General features: G+C 36.3%; 1 protein-coding gene across 1 annotated transcript in view; it reads right to left on the bottom strand.

Annotated features, from left to right (window-relative positions):
* Positions 1-10,383: 10,383 nt before the first annotated feature.
* The window catches only part of LOC142524597 (myosin-15-like), a 40,675-nt gene continuing 33,751 nt past the window's right edge, over positions 10,384-17,307 (bottom strand). The window contains exons 17-18 of the mRNA XM_075628631.1: positions 11,229-11,310; positions 10,384-10,924 (exon numbers count right to left, since the gene is read on the bottom strand). Of these exons, the coding sequence (XP_075484746.1) occupies positions 10,801-10,924; positions 11,229-11,310 (206 nt within the window). The 3' untranslated portion in view covers positions 10,384-10,800. The remainder of the gene's footprint in view (positions 10,925-11,228; positions 11,311-17,307) is intronic.

Genomic DNA, 17,307 nt, shown 5'->3' on the forward strand with positions numbered 1-17,307 from the left:
AAATCACATTCAGTTGCAGAAACATAAAATACAAAAAAAAAAAAAACCCAAAGATATTAAATAAGTTTACATAACATTCCTAATAATAACAATAAATAGATATATAAATGTTTAAATATCTTAGTTTATGTAACGTCTTAATGTCAACGTACGTAAACCAAATGTATGTAAACGATTTAAATTGCTTATTTGCTTTGTTTAATTGGTTTTAAATACTTATGATATGATCGATTAGGGGAATCATCGTTGAGCTACTACAGTTCGGTTTTTGAAATATTGAACTCCGATAAATTAAATCGAGTTTGGTTTTCAAACCAAGCGAAAGACACTTGAAATAATTTTTCGTAGAAATCGATTAAACATTTGGTAAAGCATTTAAAATATATGTAAGTTGAATTAGTAAAAAATAATTTGGTTGAAGCATTTTATCAAACATTTGCTATGCAATAATTTTGTATTTGAAGAACACATAAAATGCTTCAACAATGCATCCTTAAAATAATGAAAATGATAAGTAAATGCAATAAACAAATAGACACGAATTTGTTTATGGATGTTCGAAGACTTCAAATGCTCCTACGTCACCCCTTCTTCCCCTTGGGAATGATTCACTAGAACACTTTGATTTATACAACTACTTGTATAAACCCATTCAGCTAAGACTTACGCTACTGCCTAACTGAACTCCTAGCACTCAAGATTGTAGGCAGCACCTCACAATCAGCATATTGTTTAATGTCTCATATGCAAAGACTACAAACACAATGCTTTACATCTTTGTGTAAAGACTCATTCAACTAATATTTGAAGTTCAACTCTCTTATATATGTGTGAGTGATTGTGTTTGAAGAATTTATCATTTACAGTGTACATCTCAAATGTATCCTCACACAAGGACTTGTGCTCTCAACTAGCTGATTTCTTCATGCTAACTGCTCATGCTTTGAATCCCATTCAAAAGCTCTTGTTTGATCTTCTAGATGTTGTATTTATATGCCCCAACAATGATATATACGTTACACAAGAATATGACCGTTTGGAAAGTTTCTGTACTGTTTCTGAGATTGCAACGGTCAAATTCACCTTGTTGGAATTTTTCCCAACTGGTCAACTCAACTGGTAGTTCAGCTCAACTGGTCAGCAGCTGGTTCAGTTCAGTTGGTCAGTTGTTGGTTCGGTTCAGTTTAGCTAGTCAGCAGCTGGTTCAGTTCAGTTCAGCTAGTATGCTGAAATCAGCCTAGCTGATTTCAGTTTGTGAAAAACCAGTAACTTCATCATCATTTATCAGCATCTTAAGCTTCGATTCGGACTTTGACTTCTGAAGATAATTTGTAGATCTTTGTCTTAACTTTCCAACGCATACTGAATCGATTAATTCTAATAAACGAGTTGAGAGATATGGCCAAAGTACCGCAACTGCTCATTCCTAACTGATTGCTGTTTTCATGCAATCGGTTCGGTAATTGAGCGATCAGTTAGACCTTGATAACATCCAAATTTGTCCAATTGACATGAAATACGACTTGTTCCAAATTGAGTTTTCTAATCAGATAAGTTAGCGGATTATCATTTGGATCATCCAGTTTAGAGGTATGATCAAAATACCGAAGCTTGCCAGAAATTTAGTTTATGTAGAATTCAGTTTCAGCTTGCTTCTTGTTTTAATAACTTCACACTTGAGTAAATATGTTAGAAACACAACAAGTTTTGTAACATCAAAATCAAGATTGCGAACATGAAATATTTCAACAACTTACATGATGCATATTATATGAGTAAAGGCCCAATTGAATGAGTAAATAATTATATGATATGATTTCATGTGAATTGAAGATATTATCGAAATATTCAATAATAGACTGGGGAAAGGAGACCGGGAACGACCAAGATAAAATAAATATTTTTCAATAAATATTTTCAAGGTTTATTAATATGATTAAATATTATTAAATTTTTCTAAAAATGGTAGAGTTCAAATTATTTTACGAGACGAGCTTGATTTTATCCGGGAAGCCGGTTTTGGGCAAACGAAGAACTTTTAAAAGATCAAAATATTATTTCTGAAAATTAATTTTTATAAACTTTTATTTTTCAATTAGATCGATGTTATTGGGTCTAATTTACCTAAGATTACTAGGCCTAATTGCTTCTAAAAACAAAGGCCCAAAATCTAAGCTCATTAACATGGAAATTTTAAATCTATAAAATAGAAATCCTAGAGTTTTTCTAAGCACATTCAGCCGAAAATTCACACACACCACACACACAAGAATTTGAAACCTTGAGGAGGAGAAAATAAGGATTCTTTGTCGCTCGTTCGTCCTTCTTCGCTCCCCACGCTAATATCGTATATTCGAGTATTTTAAAACGCAAAGGAGCGTTTCTAAATTACTTTGATGCATCATTTAAACCATATTATGCTTTTTTTTTATTATTTTTGCATGAAAAATATTGAAGCATGAACCGTTTAATGATTGAACAAATATTTTCAAAGTTTCGATGATTTTACGTTTGTTTGAAAAACGTTTGAATTTCAAGGACATGCTGGCAGTAGAATGTGTTTAAAGGCTAGGAAAAGAGTCGTTAAGAGACAACACGAAGGCTGTAATCGAGTTGGATAAGGATGGAAGAGACCTAGGGTTTGCTAGGGTTTATTGGGCTCGCATGACTTCAAGGCCACAGCTAGGAGGGGTGATGCACCAAGGCTCGGCCATGGCTGGTCAGGGGCTCGGTGTGGGAGGTGACTTGTGCTAGGAAGAGTCATAGCATGGCTAGGACTCAATAGCAACGGGTAGGGATGAGTCCTTCACCGCAAGTAGGGATGGCAACTTTCCCCGCGGGTTTGGGGCCCCGCGGGGAAAACCCGAAATGGGGATGGAGATCCCCGATTTTTTCGGGTTCGGATTCGGGTTCGGGGATTTTTTTAAATCTCCGATGTAATTTGAGACGGGTATGAGATTACTATCCCCATCCCCAAAATCCCCGAATCCGTCCCGAGAATAATATCAATAATAAAATAATAGTATTATTAATATTAATAATATAATAATAATATATATTTTTTAAATATTAATAATCTTATTATTATTAATATTGGTATTGATATTAATATGAATATTATCTCTAATAATAATAGATAATAATAAGTTTTGGTTTGAGAAAATCTCTGAATTCGTTATCGTCTTGCAATATTAATATTTTTGAAACGGGGATGGAGGCGGGGATGGGAAGTTGATCCCCGAAGTTTCGGGTTTGGGGATTCCCCGAACCCGAAAAAACGGGGATTGGGACGGGTATGGGGGTGGGGATGGAATTCGGAGATGGGGATGGGAAAGGCAAACCCGCCCCCGCCCCGGCCCATTGTCATCCCTAACCGCAAGGGCTCTTCCCATGCACGCATAGGTGCGACTTTAGAGGGAACGGTTCGTGTCTTGGTTGGGGTGGTCTAGGCTTGTCCAGTAGGGTCTAAGGCCGAGGCGGCTTGGTCCAAGATGGCTTGATGATAGTAGGAGAGACTCGCGCTGCTAAGGAGTTGATCGCGCATGGGCTCTTGCGTGGGCTAGGTATGCTGGTCCAGAAGGGTTCGACGAGGGTCTAGAAAGGTCAGGGCTTGGTCTGGGCGAAGGTGGCTTGGCCATGGTTCGATGGATTTGGGTCGTGGCTCGATGGGGGCGAGTTAGGGTTCAAATTTTCGAGTTTAATGGGAAAAGGTTCGAACCATGGTCCATGGGGGTCGGTTCTGGTTCACGAGGGTTGTTTAGGTATGAAAAGTTTTTTGTTTAAAGTTTCGAAAGAAAATATTTAAATTTGAATTAATTCGAGAATTAAATGCTTCACGAATTAGTAATTAAATAATTAAATCGAAATCATCGAGTTTACGTTAAATAAAATATTAGAATTCAAATTTAAGTTTAAATAATTATTTGGGCTAGTCTTGAGTAAATAAAAGTGAGAGAAGGTCTAAATCGAGAAATTTTAAGTCCAAGGGCAAAACAGTCATTTTACATCTGGGTAATACGAAAAGGGTTTGCAGTGTCCCGAGGGATCATAATTCATGCTAAATGATATTTAAAACATTTATGATGAAAATACGAGATTTTATGATTTATGGTAAAACTGTGAAATTTTTATTGTTAAATGCTATTTTTCAAATGTGGAAAGAACACGGCATTTTATGATTAAAAAGAAAAATATTTTGAATGATGTGAATTGACTCTAACATAAAGGATATGATATATGATTTTGGGAATATCGTGAGGGAGAAGGCCTCAGAGCGAGCCCGTTTACAGGAAAAAACCCCAGATAGAGCCCAACAATCGTATTTCCATTTTACGTCGGCGTCTAGTGCCTGTCCCCATGCACAATGGTGAGCTAAGACTGATCAGTTGACCAGAGGATAAAGCTAGTCACTTTCAAGGATCAAACTTCACCCAAAATGATAAACAATTGAAAGCTTTACGATTTGATGATTTATGATTTATTCATGCTTACAAGTTTATTTTTAAAAAAGTATGATTTTAATGCATGTGCATGTATATATATTATTTGCTACTCTTGTTTAGAACGTGTTGAGTCATTAGACTCATTAGGTTTGAATGGTGCAGGTGATGATGATATTGAGGAAGGTGCTGACGCTTGAGTGGATCGAGTCCGGCAATACACTTCCGAGGGACTTTATTTTCCGCATTAGCTTGATAGTCAAAGTTTTAAGGATTTTGTTAATGATTTAATTAGAGATTTTTATGATTTATTTTGAAGTTAGTTTGATAATGTTAAATGTTGAACTTGAATGTTGTTAATTCACGATTTAGGGATTTTTATGCACTTGAGATTTTAAATGTTAAATTATTTTGATTTATGGAAATGCTAAGTTATTTTAAATGGTGAATTTCGAAAGTATGTATGAAAAAAATAGAATTTAAAGTTTAAAATTAAAGGACGTTTCAGTTTACAATTAACCAACGTAAGCCATATGAGACACAATTGAATTATAGAAACAACAGCATTTTCCTTCAAAAGAAGTAGAGAAGATGGCAAGTCAAATTTGATACTTTGGCCAACGACTGCAACTTTCTTTCTTCCAACTGAAATATCAGTTTCATGAGAAAAGCTCCAGATAACTTGTTTCCTCACTAAAAAAAAAATTTAAATTCTCTTTTAGAATTAACTTTTTGTACCATCAAGTATTGTGCAGGAAGTTCGAGATAGATGTTTCTTTACAAAAAAAAAAAAAAAAAAAAAAAAAAAAGATGTTTCTTCTACTTCAAACTCATCTTCTCATGCTATCAAGCATTGTACAGGTATATATGAATGTGTATATCCGTATAATGCATCAATAGTTCCCCTTTTAAGGTGCAAGGGACAAACAAAGAACCGAGCAAAGGGGCCTAAAAAATTCTGTGTAGATGTTAGGTTAGGTATAATTACAAGCCTAAATAGTTTTTTTTTTTAAAATATAATCAACGACTAACCAACTTAAACAAAAGACCCAAAAATATCTTTGGGCTTTTTTTAAAACCCTAGAATATTAAATGTGGTTCAAATTTTGTCAAAGACGCCAAAGGGACAAACGATAAAAAAAGAATGTATGATTTATTTCTCTATAAATAATGTTTTGTTATGATATTTGATTATAATATTTTTATTTTCAATATTATATGTTAATATATATTTTAGACTGTATTTTACATTTTTTAAATTAACTACTAACAAAATAATTAATCGGGGCCCAACTTTTTAAATTCCTTTTGGGCCTGAAATTTGTCTAAAAGTGTGGCGGTGAATTTGTCCATTTTATCGCAACGTATCAATATTCGAACGACGTGAAGAAATTACATTTAGTTTAAAAAATTATTTTATTTATACTTTTATATCTATAATAATGACATACCAAAAAATCACAATAGAAAAATATCATGTAATAAAAAAAATACAGAAATAAAAACAAATCAGTATGCCTATGCACCAACAATGAAACATCTACTACATAAAATACTACTAGAATTTTTTTTTTTAACTCATTTTCGAAAATTATATCTTTATGAATATATGCGATAAAAGCTGAAAATTTCGTATTTTAAAAATAAGTATTCAACTATTAGTAAAAGCACTGCAGTTAAAAAAAATATGACGAACGTCAAATCTTAGACTGTCGAGCAAAATAATTCAAAAGCGAAGCATGCAAAATCTTAACAACCATCAACATATAAAATGAAAGCGTATGAGAAAAATATCCAATGCAATCCTATCTCATAAACATGATGCCTATGCTCACCTGCAACATTCACACCTAGTGAGTCTAAAGACTCAACATACCTGTAACGTTAGAGCAAGTACATATACGTAGTAGACAATAGTGAAAAGTATCCTAGTAAAAATACATTTCATGATCTTTAAAGCCTAAAAGTAAACATAATAAAGCATACGTGTCAAAGCATATCTCAACATATCATCATATACGTGTTCATCTCTTTTAATTGAATTTCATTCATTAGTTGTAACTTTTCGTATCAGCTCTATCGTATCAGTTTTATTCGATGCATCCATCTACGTATAACTGTAGTACCCGGCAGCGGGGACATCAGCGACAGTATTACCTATCCACTGAGCCTTCGCCTTACAGCTCATCGTATACATATTAGTCACAACCAACTTCCATCCTTCAAATCATGTCATCATATTCATCACTTATCAAAATCATGCATATGCGTAATTTTCCTTAAAATAAAGCATGCAACGTATTTTTCATAATTTCATAAAAGGTCATATATATGATAATATAAACTTTTAAAACATGTCAAAATCGTGTTTAGGGCGCTGTTAGGACTAACCCAGGTGCAAAATGACCATTTTGCCCCTGAAAACTCTAATTTACCATTTTACCCCTGGATCTCAGAATTTCGACTCGAATACAACCAAACTCCTTAAAACACCTAAAAACATAATAATAAGCATTTCTTAGACGTAAACTCGAGCATGTTTCACACTTATACGATTCGTTTTAAAACTTGGACGGGGATCCCGATTTTAACTCGAATCAACTCGAAATTTAACCAAATCTTTTCCAACTTAAACCATGACCCAACCGTGCCCTACCAGACCCTAAACCACTTAGACCAGACCACTTAAGACCCTCGACCAGCCCCGGAAAGTTGCAGGAATTTTCTGCTCTAGCCAACTACAAAACCCTAGCGCCTCAAACCATGAACCTTTGACCTTAGCCCACACGAAGCCGGACCAGCTTCGAACCAGCATACCCTAGGACCATGAACAAGCCGAGAGCCCCTTCTTTGACCAACCTAACCATGCACTCAGCCCCCAAGCTCGCAAACGTGCGGTTTCATCAAACAAGTGCAGCCCGAGTCAAAGCACTCTTCCCTCGCGATCTGTCGCCTAGCCCACATGCGGCTTGCTCGAGCTATCCCAGGACATGTCTCAGACCCATCAGAGCCTGGACCACAGCCTGGAACCACCCTTGTGTCGCTGCAACCCGAACTAAACCCATATAGCCATTGCATGCTCTACACGGCCCAAACACTCAACCTGAAACCAGCCATGTTTCGATCGGTTCTCAGCCCTAGGTATCCATGCTCTGCACGTGATACAGCCCCTACAACACTACATCTAGCAGCCCCATTGCAAAAAAGCAAAGAAAACGTGAGATATATGAACATACATATTTCATGACAAACCGAAGTCAAAAACGTTTTAACATGCAAGGACCAAGCAATCTTCATACACGACACACATATCATCATATATGCAACATGAATGATGAGAAAAAGAAGATACATGGCGTGCCTTAACGTTTACGTGCTCGAAAACTCGAAGGTATTCGCATAGGACTTGCACTGGAGAGGTGGGGAAGAAGCTTTCTTGAAAACTATGGAGGAAATCGAGAATGGCTGCTGGTTTTTCTTCGAAAATAGGCTGCTGAAGGAGGGGAGGGGCGACCGTGCATAATGAGTAGGGTTAGGATTTGATGGTGTAGGGTTTAAGTAGATAACTCATGCATAAATGGACCCTAATAAGAATTAAATGAATTTTAAAAAAAAGGTTTTGGGCCCACTAAACACTAAAATTAACTTATCAAGCCCAAATACACTCTCGAAAAATATTTCGTTTTGGTACGTTTTTGAAAATATTGTCCGAACCCTCAAAAAATCCTCCATATCGATAAAATTTGTGTACCGGTTTAAAATACGGTCCGACGAGTAAAAATACTCAACCAAAGCACATTTTCGAAATTCTCCCTTAAATACATCTTATATTAAATAATTATTCAATAAAAATATTTTTCATGATTATCCCTGGTTTCCGTTACTCATTCGAGCGCGAAATGCAACTTAAAATCTTAATGCATGAAATTAAACAACCAATGAAATAAACACCTAATCATGTAATAATCATGCAATAAAATGCATAAAAATCATTAAACACATATTTTAAATTAAACCCTAGATTGCATACAGTCGGGTTACGTAGTTCGAATTTCCTAGACCTTACAAACAAACTCAGAAAGTATCATAAACATTAAAGTTCACATTTGATCAATTCATAGACTTTGGCGACTAATTATGCCTTAGCTATGTCATCTGGCAGGTCCTAAGCAACGAGCCTGATTCTAACATTATTATGTGTACTCTTTTTCGTATTCACATTCTTTTGAAAAGTCTTATTATCCAGTAACAAGAACCGCTAAATCAAGCACTTGAAATCATCTAAAACCAAGAACTATAACACATAAATATCTAATTTTTGAAATAATATTGTTTTATGCTACCATGAAATAACATAGATTATAAGTTTATAGGTCACAAGGATTTATAACTAATAGGAAAAAATCTTTTCACTTGTGTTATAATTATGTGCAAGATGAAAGATAGGGTTGTTTTAATACTATTTTAAATTTTCCTGTTGAAGATGGGAGAGCATACCTGCAACCAAACAAATTAAATAATAAACATTTGAAATGCAAATAAAAATATTAATTTAGACAAAAACTTATTAGAGACGATTTATTAACACAAAATAAATTACAAATCTAAATCGTCGTAGATCATGCACATTCAATTTCAAATGTTGCGTATATTAAAGACATATTATAAACACAAAAGCAATTTCAAACACCAAATTAGATATTCAAAATATTATTGTGGAGCTAAGGAATTATTCTTTTCATATGAAATCATATTATCATTGTATGAAATCAACAAATCTAAAATAAACAAATCAATCATATTAGTAAATTGAGTTTTTTCATCATATACAAAACCAAATACATAACCCACTTAGAGATTATTATTTATTAATTATTAAAGTTAACTTTAATACCTCACATATATTAGTTTTCATTCTTAATTAATGGAAAAAAAAATAAAAATAATTGTACGAATAGGCATTTTGTCAAAATATAAATATCAATTATTCTCTTCCTATCTTCGTAATTATTCTTCTTATTATTATAATAAATTACAAATTCTCAAGAATTTTGAATAATTAAAATATGTATTAAAACTTCCAACTATAATAGTAATTAATTTAGGTAAAAATCATAAACATTCTCGAGAATTATTTATTTCCAATTAAAACATAAATTCTAATCTTTAATATATATCCATTGAAAAATTAGAATAATAATAACATATAATTCATGAAAATGAAAAAGGAAACATGTATTTACATTAATCATGATTTTTTTTTTAAAATGTCATTTTTGATTTTTCTATAAAAAAAATAAATCATTAACTTGTTAATCTTGAACTGCAAGTGCTTTAGGTAATTTTCTACAAATTAAAAAATTTTCTTATCGTTACCACGTGAATTTTGAAAAATAATGTGGACAATCACAAGCTGGCAACTGAATTTAAATGATGGAATTTCTTTGAAAGAAAACGAGCTATGCATTCTTTGTTCCCAATTGTTAAGGAATTCAATTCAAATTTCAGGACACAATCCACCAAGATATAACTCAAGGAATGTAAGTAATTTGCATGCTAATATTCTCTCATTGTCCTTACATATTTTTTCGTTTTTTGGTGTATTTCAAATCCATCTCAATTACAATTACATTTAGCTAAATTAATAAATGATGGATGAGAAATTCAACTAATATAAATTCATCCAAACGATCAAATTAATATGGAATGAGGAATAAACTTCATTCAAAAGTCAACTTAGCTCTTCAGAACTGATGGACATACATCAATGTATGCATAAAGCAACAACCTGACAAGTGAACTTCCAAACTATAGAAACTCCACCTCTTCTAGACTGTGACCCCAATGTCAACAATAGTCTTTACATACAAAAAGAAACGAAAGATCCATGTAATACAAAAGCAAATGAAACGCAAAGAAAGCCGGCTTCAATTGCCCAAACATGTAACCATAAAGCACCTCTGTAGAGCATGTTACAGTAATGACAGTGAAGATGCAAAGAATACAACAAAAAGGCATCGTTGCTAAGATATTGAATTCATTTATGTACATAGCTCAATGAAAAGCTTTAGAAAGATTCACCTGATCCTTGGAGTAAATTTACTACCTATTCCTTTGTACAATCACAGGATATCCTAACCTAAATGTGATTTGAGTAATCTCATGGCATCGATCAACATGTAACACTTCTTCCATCATCTTAAACCCTGCCAATTCTAAAAAAAAACTATCCTTGTCTTAGGCAACTCAACATTCCAAGCAAACAGGGATAAGAACCAAGATAAATGCATGGTACCTCCAGTGTCCACAGCTGGACACATGATCAACAAGCCATACCATCAAAAGGAAGTGGGATAATATTTTACTTCAGAGTCTGCTGCGGTAATTTGGCTGAAGGATATTCTGAAAGGAACTCTGGAAGCTCAATATCTGAAGGATCTATTGCCGGAATTGCCATGTGTACATCTTCAGTGGAGAATGGAATGCTGCAGAGAAACGAAAAGGAAAGCAGCAACACATAAGGAAACTCTATCAACAGTTTAAATACACGATTTATTGTAATACACAGCTATAGCACCATTTATGCAAAGAGGACAAAATTTAAACAAAATGCAGGATTTTCATTATTGAAATTCGTTCAACCAAGCAAACCAAGCAGCTGGTGCAAAAGTTGGATATAGAAGAGTTAATAGCAGAACAAGTTATGCACCATATAATTCATGAGGTTAACCATAATTTCATATAATATGCAATTTTTCACTAATATCTAACACAGCAGCAAGTTGTTACCTAAGATCGCCATCCAATAAAAAGGAATTTGATGACAAACTCTGTGAATCCTTATTTACAATCTCCCTCATCTGGGACACAATGTGAGAACCGAAAATTTCTTCAAACTTGTTAATTAATCATGTGTAGGGAGATTGAAGAGCTTAGGATCTTGGATTATGGTATTAAGTGAGAAATATATTGGAAATCCTTGTATTGGAGATTTTATTATTGAAAATCTTAATTATCAAGTCAACAATATTCATATTAAGGCATGCAATTTCGAAAATTTGGAAGAGAGTCTTGCAAGATTTGTGTATCATACAAATTAAAAGAATTAAGGCATGATTTTGCTAGGAATTTTCGAAAATCCAACCATATTACATGCCAATTTATTGTGATGGTTAGATACTTAATTAGTTGGAAGCAAATCATCCAAGATTGCTCAAAATCCTTCCCACCTAGCAACCTAATTTTCGAACAAAGGGAGGACAAGGAAATCAAGGGATAAATCTCACCACTTAGGTAGCTGAATTTCGAAATTAAGCAAGGAGATTTGGAGTCAATATTGTAAGATTGAGGCAATTTTTAGCATGATTTAGATGCCATACTTAGTCTCATACTCCTCCCCTATAAATACCACATTAAAGCCTAGCATTCCCTACACAAGATTTTCGAAATTTCCCTTGCTGAAATTCTCGAAATTCAGCAGCTCCCCTAGCCGAAGCTCTGCCCGAAAATTGTCCCGAAGTTAGCCTAAAAATCGAGCCGAAGCGCTGCCCGGACGAGGAGCGAGAAGCGACCTAAATCCAAAAGCCAAGCACCCACGTTTTTTTAGCATTCAAACACTGTAAGTGGGCTTGTTTTTAAACTTAAAATTTCGGTTTGTGCATACATGTTTTTCGATTTTTTTTTATAAAAGAACAGTAATAAAAAATCGGTCGAGCACCGTCTCCCGAGTCCCGTCTATACGTTTTTATGAAATTTTGGTACGTTATGTTTGACACTGTGAGGACTCCCTGAAAATGGGTGGAATTCCAACATATGGCCCTTAACGGTGGGATAGAACCGTTTTATGGCCTCGCCCCCTTAGAGGATTAAAACTTAGGGACCGACGTCAGTAAACCGTTAAAGGTGAAAAATCGCAGTGTCGTTATGTTATGATATAATGTTACGATTATGAAAAGCATGGTGTATGTATACGTTATTTTCGAAAATTTTGGAAAATTTTTATGTTGTGTTCGATATCCCCGCTTGCTGAGTATTTCCCAAAATACTCACCCCCCTCACAACCTGTCACAGAGAAATCCGAGGAGGAAATCGAGGAGGAGGAATCGGACCATTTTTGGGGCTGGCGAATTGCGAGACTTCAAGATTTTAGATTAGGTTGAACTTTTAATTTAGTTTTACGTTTCCGCAATCAAACTCTGGCGTTTTTGAGATTTCGCTATTGTAAAGACAATGGTTATTTCTTTGAGATTATGATGTATAAACTGGTTTCGGTGTACACTATACTACAAAGGCTTGTTGTTTCGATTGTGTGATTATTAAACGCCGGTGTCAATCCCGAGTCTAGGGGCGTGACATTTAAGTGGTATCAGAGCCGCCAGGTTCATAATCCGGCTGGGAAAAATGAGAAAAATTTTTACAAAAAAAAAAATTTCGGTGGGATTTTTGAGTAAGGCCGATGCTATCCCCTCCGAAAAGGCCCAAAGAGCGATTTTCACCACTTCGTCGTGATGTAGGGGTCGAAATCGCGAAATTCATTCGTTTAGGCCTCCGAAACGTCGTTTTTGCCGTTTAGGAAATATTCGTAGATCCTATAACTTCTCATAGGAAATTTCGAATTCGATTCCGTCGATTGTTCTGGAATCCTCTCGACATATGCTTCGAACCCATATGTCTAATTCCAAAATTTCCATTTTTGGAAAAAAAAATATTTACGTAATTTTCGAAAATTTCATATATATTGCATACTGTCCATTATTCTACATTGTCTCTTTCTGATTATGAGCATTTCCATTTTTGATTTCAGGAAATGGCTCCATCTACTACCTATCGACCCCACACCCGTGCCCAAGCTGCTATTCGTTTGAAGGAGCTTGCCCTTCACTATCAGTCCCGTCAGATTCAGCGACTTAGAGCCAGACTGAGTGAGAGGAAGAGGGAGGTCAAGACTTTAGCAGCCGAGAAAGAAGAGATTCGTGTCCGCCTTAACCAGTCTATCTATCAGGGTGAGCTAGTTAGAGGTGATAACATGGACCTAAGAGATGTCATAGAACATTGCAAGTCTCAACATGGAAAGTTACGAGAAGATACGGAGCGTTACCGCAAGGAGCTGGAGGAAGAGAAACAGCAGAATGCCAAAGGTAAGAGGAGACTGGAGAATTCAGGTGAGGCCATGAACAGCCTTGCGTATGTGAACCAACGTCTGACTCAGCAAGTTGAAGCACTGAAGGACCAAATCAAGCAGAAGAAACAGTACCATCTGCAGTATCAGCAGCATTGGAATGACGAGATGGACGTGGCTGATGCGGAGATACAGGGACATAAGGCACAGGTGGCGCAGCTCATGGAAGAGAACGCCCAGCTCACCCATATGGTGGAGATACTGCAAGAGGAAGAGCCAGAGAAGGAACCGGAAGAGGAGGAGCCGATAGAGATAGATGAGCCTATAGCAGCAGTTGGCGACGGAGAGATAGATGACTAGGCTGTCTTAGTGACCTTGCTTTATTACTAGGAGTTATTTTATCCTTATTGCTATGTTATTCAGCACGATATGTTTTCATTCAGTACTATTTGTTTCCATTCAGTTGTTCCTCAATGTTCAAAATTAATAAAGTTATATTTATTTACTTATCTCAGTTGTTCCGGCATAACTTATTTATTCAATCATGTCGTTATGCTCCGCAAACTCTTAGAAACGTTTAAAAATTGTAGGAAATGACCGGTAGACCTCTAAGTCAAAATCGCAACCCTCGCTACGCTAACAACAACAATGCCAACGAAGGCGATAATGGACCGCCATTTGGGTTCAGTCTTAACCAAGCAGACCTGATCGTGGCAACAACACTGCAAGGGTTAGTGAACCCAAACGCCAATCAACCACCACCACCTCCATCACAGCATGGAATCAAGTTCCATTATGAATCACTGCGCAAGAACAGGTGCCCAACTTTCGGTGGCGCTGCAGACCCTGAAGTTAGCCAGAGTTGGCTGAAAAGTGTGGAGACTCAGCTACGACTGTTGGAAGTCCCCGAGGCACTGAAAGTGGATGTGATAGTACCTTTCCTGGAGGATAAAGCGGGCAAGTGGTGGGAAGCAATCTCGCCAGCCATGACAGCTGCAGGACCAATCACGTGGCAGTGATTTAGAGAAGCCTTCCTGAAACAGTATTATCCAGCCGAGGTCAGACTGCAGAAACTGAGTGAGTTTGAAAACTTCATTCAAGCTCCGGATATGTCAGTCGTGGAATACACCTCCCAGTTCAATGATGGTCGGATGAAGCCTTGAAATTGCATCGTTTCAAGAAGGGATTGAACAGTAGAATCCACTCGGCTTTGGCAGTCTATCAGCCAACGAATTTTTCAGACCTGATGGGCGGCAGCTATCCGAGCTGAAACTGATATCCAGCGCAGGGAGAAGGAATTTAAGAACAAAAGGCCTATGAGTAGTCAATCCCCACATAACAGCTAGACTTTCAAGAGGCCTAACCAGTCTGGTGGACCATCAAAAGGGCCTTCACCTGCCACAAACTACCAAGCTATTAAGCCTTGCCCAACGTGCCATTTACGACACCTGGGAGAGTGTCATAGAGTGAGCGGTGTGTGCTTTGGATGCGGGAAACCAGGACACTGTATGGCAGAATGTCCAGACGCCACCAACAGAACTGGGCCGGGTAAAGCAGACGGGTCAAACTCAGGAGTGAATACCAACAAGCCACGGGAGAACAAACCGAATGCCAGGGTGTTTGCCATAACGCAAGAGGAAGCAGACGACGCGAACGATGTCGTGTCAGGTACCATATTTATTTAGCAAGTGCCTGCTTATGTGTTATTTGACTGCGGTGCTACCCATTCTTTTATGTCTAAGAGATTTGCTAAGAAGTTAGGATGTAAGCCCGAGAAACTAAATGAGCCCTTTCGAATAGCCACACCTACAAGTAGGGCCATTGAAACTCAACAAAATTTATAGAGATTGTAAGATTAGTATCAGTACTCAGACTTTTAGCGCCGACTTGATACAGTTGATCATGGTCGATTTCGACATCATCTTAGGGATGGATTGGTTAGCCAAGAACAATGCAATGGTAGATTGTAAAGGGAAGAAAGTCAAACTCATCACTCCGAATCAGGAGGAAGTCGTGTACCAAGGTAGATCCAAGAAACGGAAATCATTGCTTTCCGCATCTCAAGCTTGGAGAGCCTTGAAATCCGGAGAAGACATCTACCTAGCAGTGGTCAGTGAAATAAAAGATGAAGTCGAGCTGAAACTGGAGGACATCCCGATAGTGAGAAAGTTCCCAGATGTTTTTCCAGATGAACTCTCGGGGACGGTCCCGAACCGCGAAGTGGAGTTCGAGATCAATCTGGTTCCCGATGCTGCACCAATCTCTAAAGTACCTTACAGAATGGCACCAGCCAAACTCAAGGAGCTAAAAGAACAACTCCAAGAATTCCTAGATAAGAGGCAAATTCGACCGAGTGTGTCCCCATGGGGAGCTCCAGTACTCTTCGTGAAGAAGAAAGACGGAATTATGAGATTGTGCATCGATTATAGAGAACTGAACAAGATCACAATCAAGAACAAATACCCTCTACCTCGGATAGACGATTTGTTTGATCAGCTTAAAGGAGCCGCCGTCTTTTCTAAACTGGATATGAGGACAGGATACCACCAGTTGAAAGTTAAGCTGAAGATATCCCAAAACAGCCTTTCGAACCAGATATGGACATTATGAATTCACAGTGATGCCTTTTGGTCATATTAACGCACCGGCAGCATTCACGGACCTGATGAACAGAGTATTCAAGCCATTCTTGGATCAGTTTATAGTGGTATTCATCGACGACATCCTCGTCTATTTCCCCGATAAGATGAGCCACGAAGAGCACCTTCACCTTGCTCTGCAAACTTTAAGAGAGAATAAGCTATATGCCAAGTTTAGCAAGTGTGAATTCTGGCTAAGGAATGTGTCATTTCTAGGACACGTGATATCGAAAGAAAGAGTGTCAGTGGATCCAAGGAAAGTAGATGCAATTACAGAGTGGCCAAAACCGAAGAACGCCACCGACATCAGAAGCTTTTGATTCCAATTTATTGTTTTGGGAATCATAATATTACTTTTATTAATATCAGTAATAAAGAGAGTAGTTTCACCTCTTTTAGAACTAATTTGATTAGTATTAATTCTAAAATTAGAGATTGTCGAATTCATAACTTTATAACAAATTCTATATAATAAAACAACATTTTCTGTACCATCTATCATATCGAAGCCTTCAGTTTTTATATTTAATGTGAGGGCTTTCATGATATTTGGATCAGAAAGGGAGATCGGAAAATTAGGGAAACAACTAAAATTTATAGGTCCTTCACATAATGAAGACTCTACAATTCCTAATAAGGAATCTTCAAATTTGTTATGCCTTTGATCCCGTACTAGGATTAAAGCCGAAGTATTTAAACCTAATCTGATGAGTGGTTTTAAGCCTACTTGAATCATACCCAGATGCATAAATCTATAAGATTTCATATGAATATTTATGAGATTTTGAGATAACAGACTAAAAGAATCATAACCTCCTTTTAGAGGAATAGCTTCTTCAATAGTTTTTATAATATAGTCAGATTTAAAATTAAATCCTTTAGATCTATATATCTTCGTATTAGAAGATACTGGTAATTTCCAGTTTTGAATATTTTTCTCGAAATTTTCGGAAATAATTAATTCTTTATTTTTAGTATTACTACTTGAAGATTTATTCTTGTTAAAAGATCGTATTATTTTATCCATTCAGGAATTTAGTAGATACGGTCAAGGATTTACCCCATTATGGAACCCGACTTGTAGAGCTACAGTCTTCCTTAATAAGATAAA

This window comes from Primulina tabacum, chromosome 14, assembly GCF_025594145.1.
Source record: "Primulina tabacum isolate GXHZ01 chromosome 14, ASM2559414v2, whole genome shotgun sequence".
Taxonomy (NCBI): Eukaryota; Viridiplantae; Streptophyta; class Magnoliopsida; order Lamiales; family Gesneriaceae; genus Primulina; species Primulina tabacum.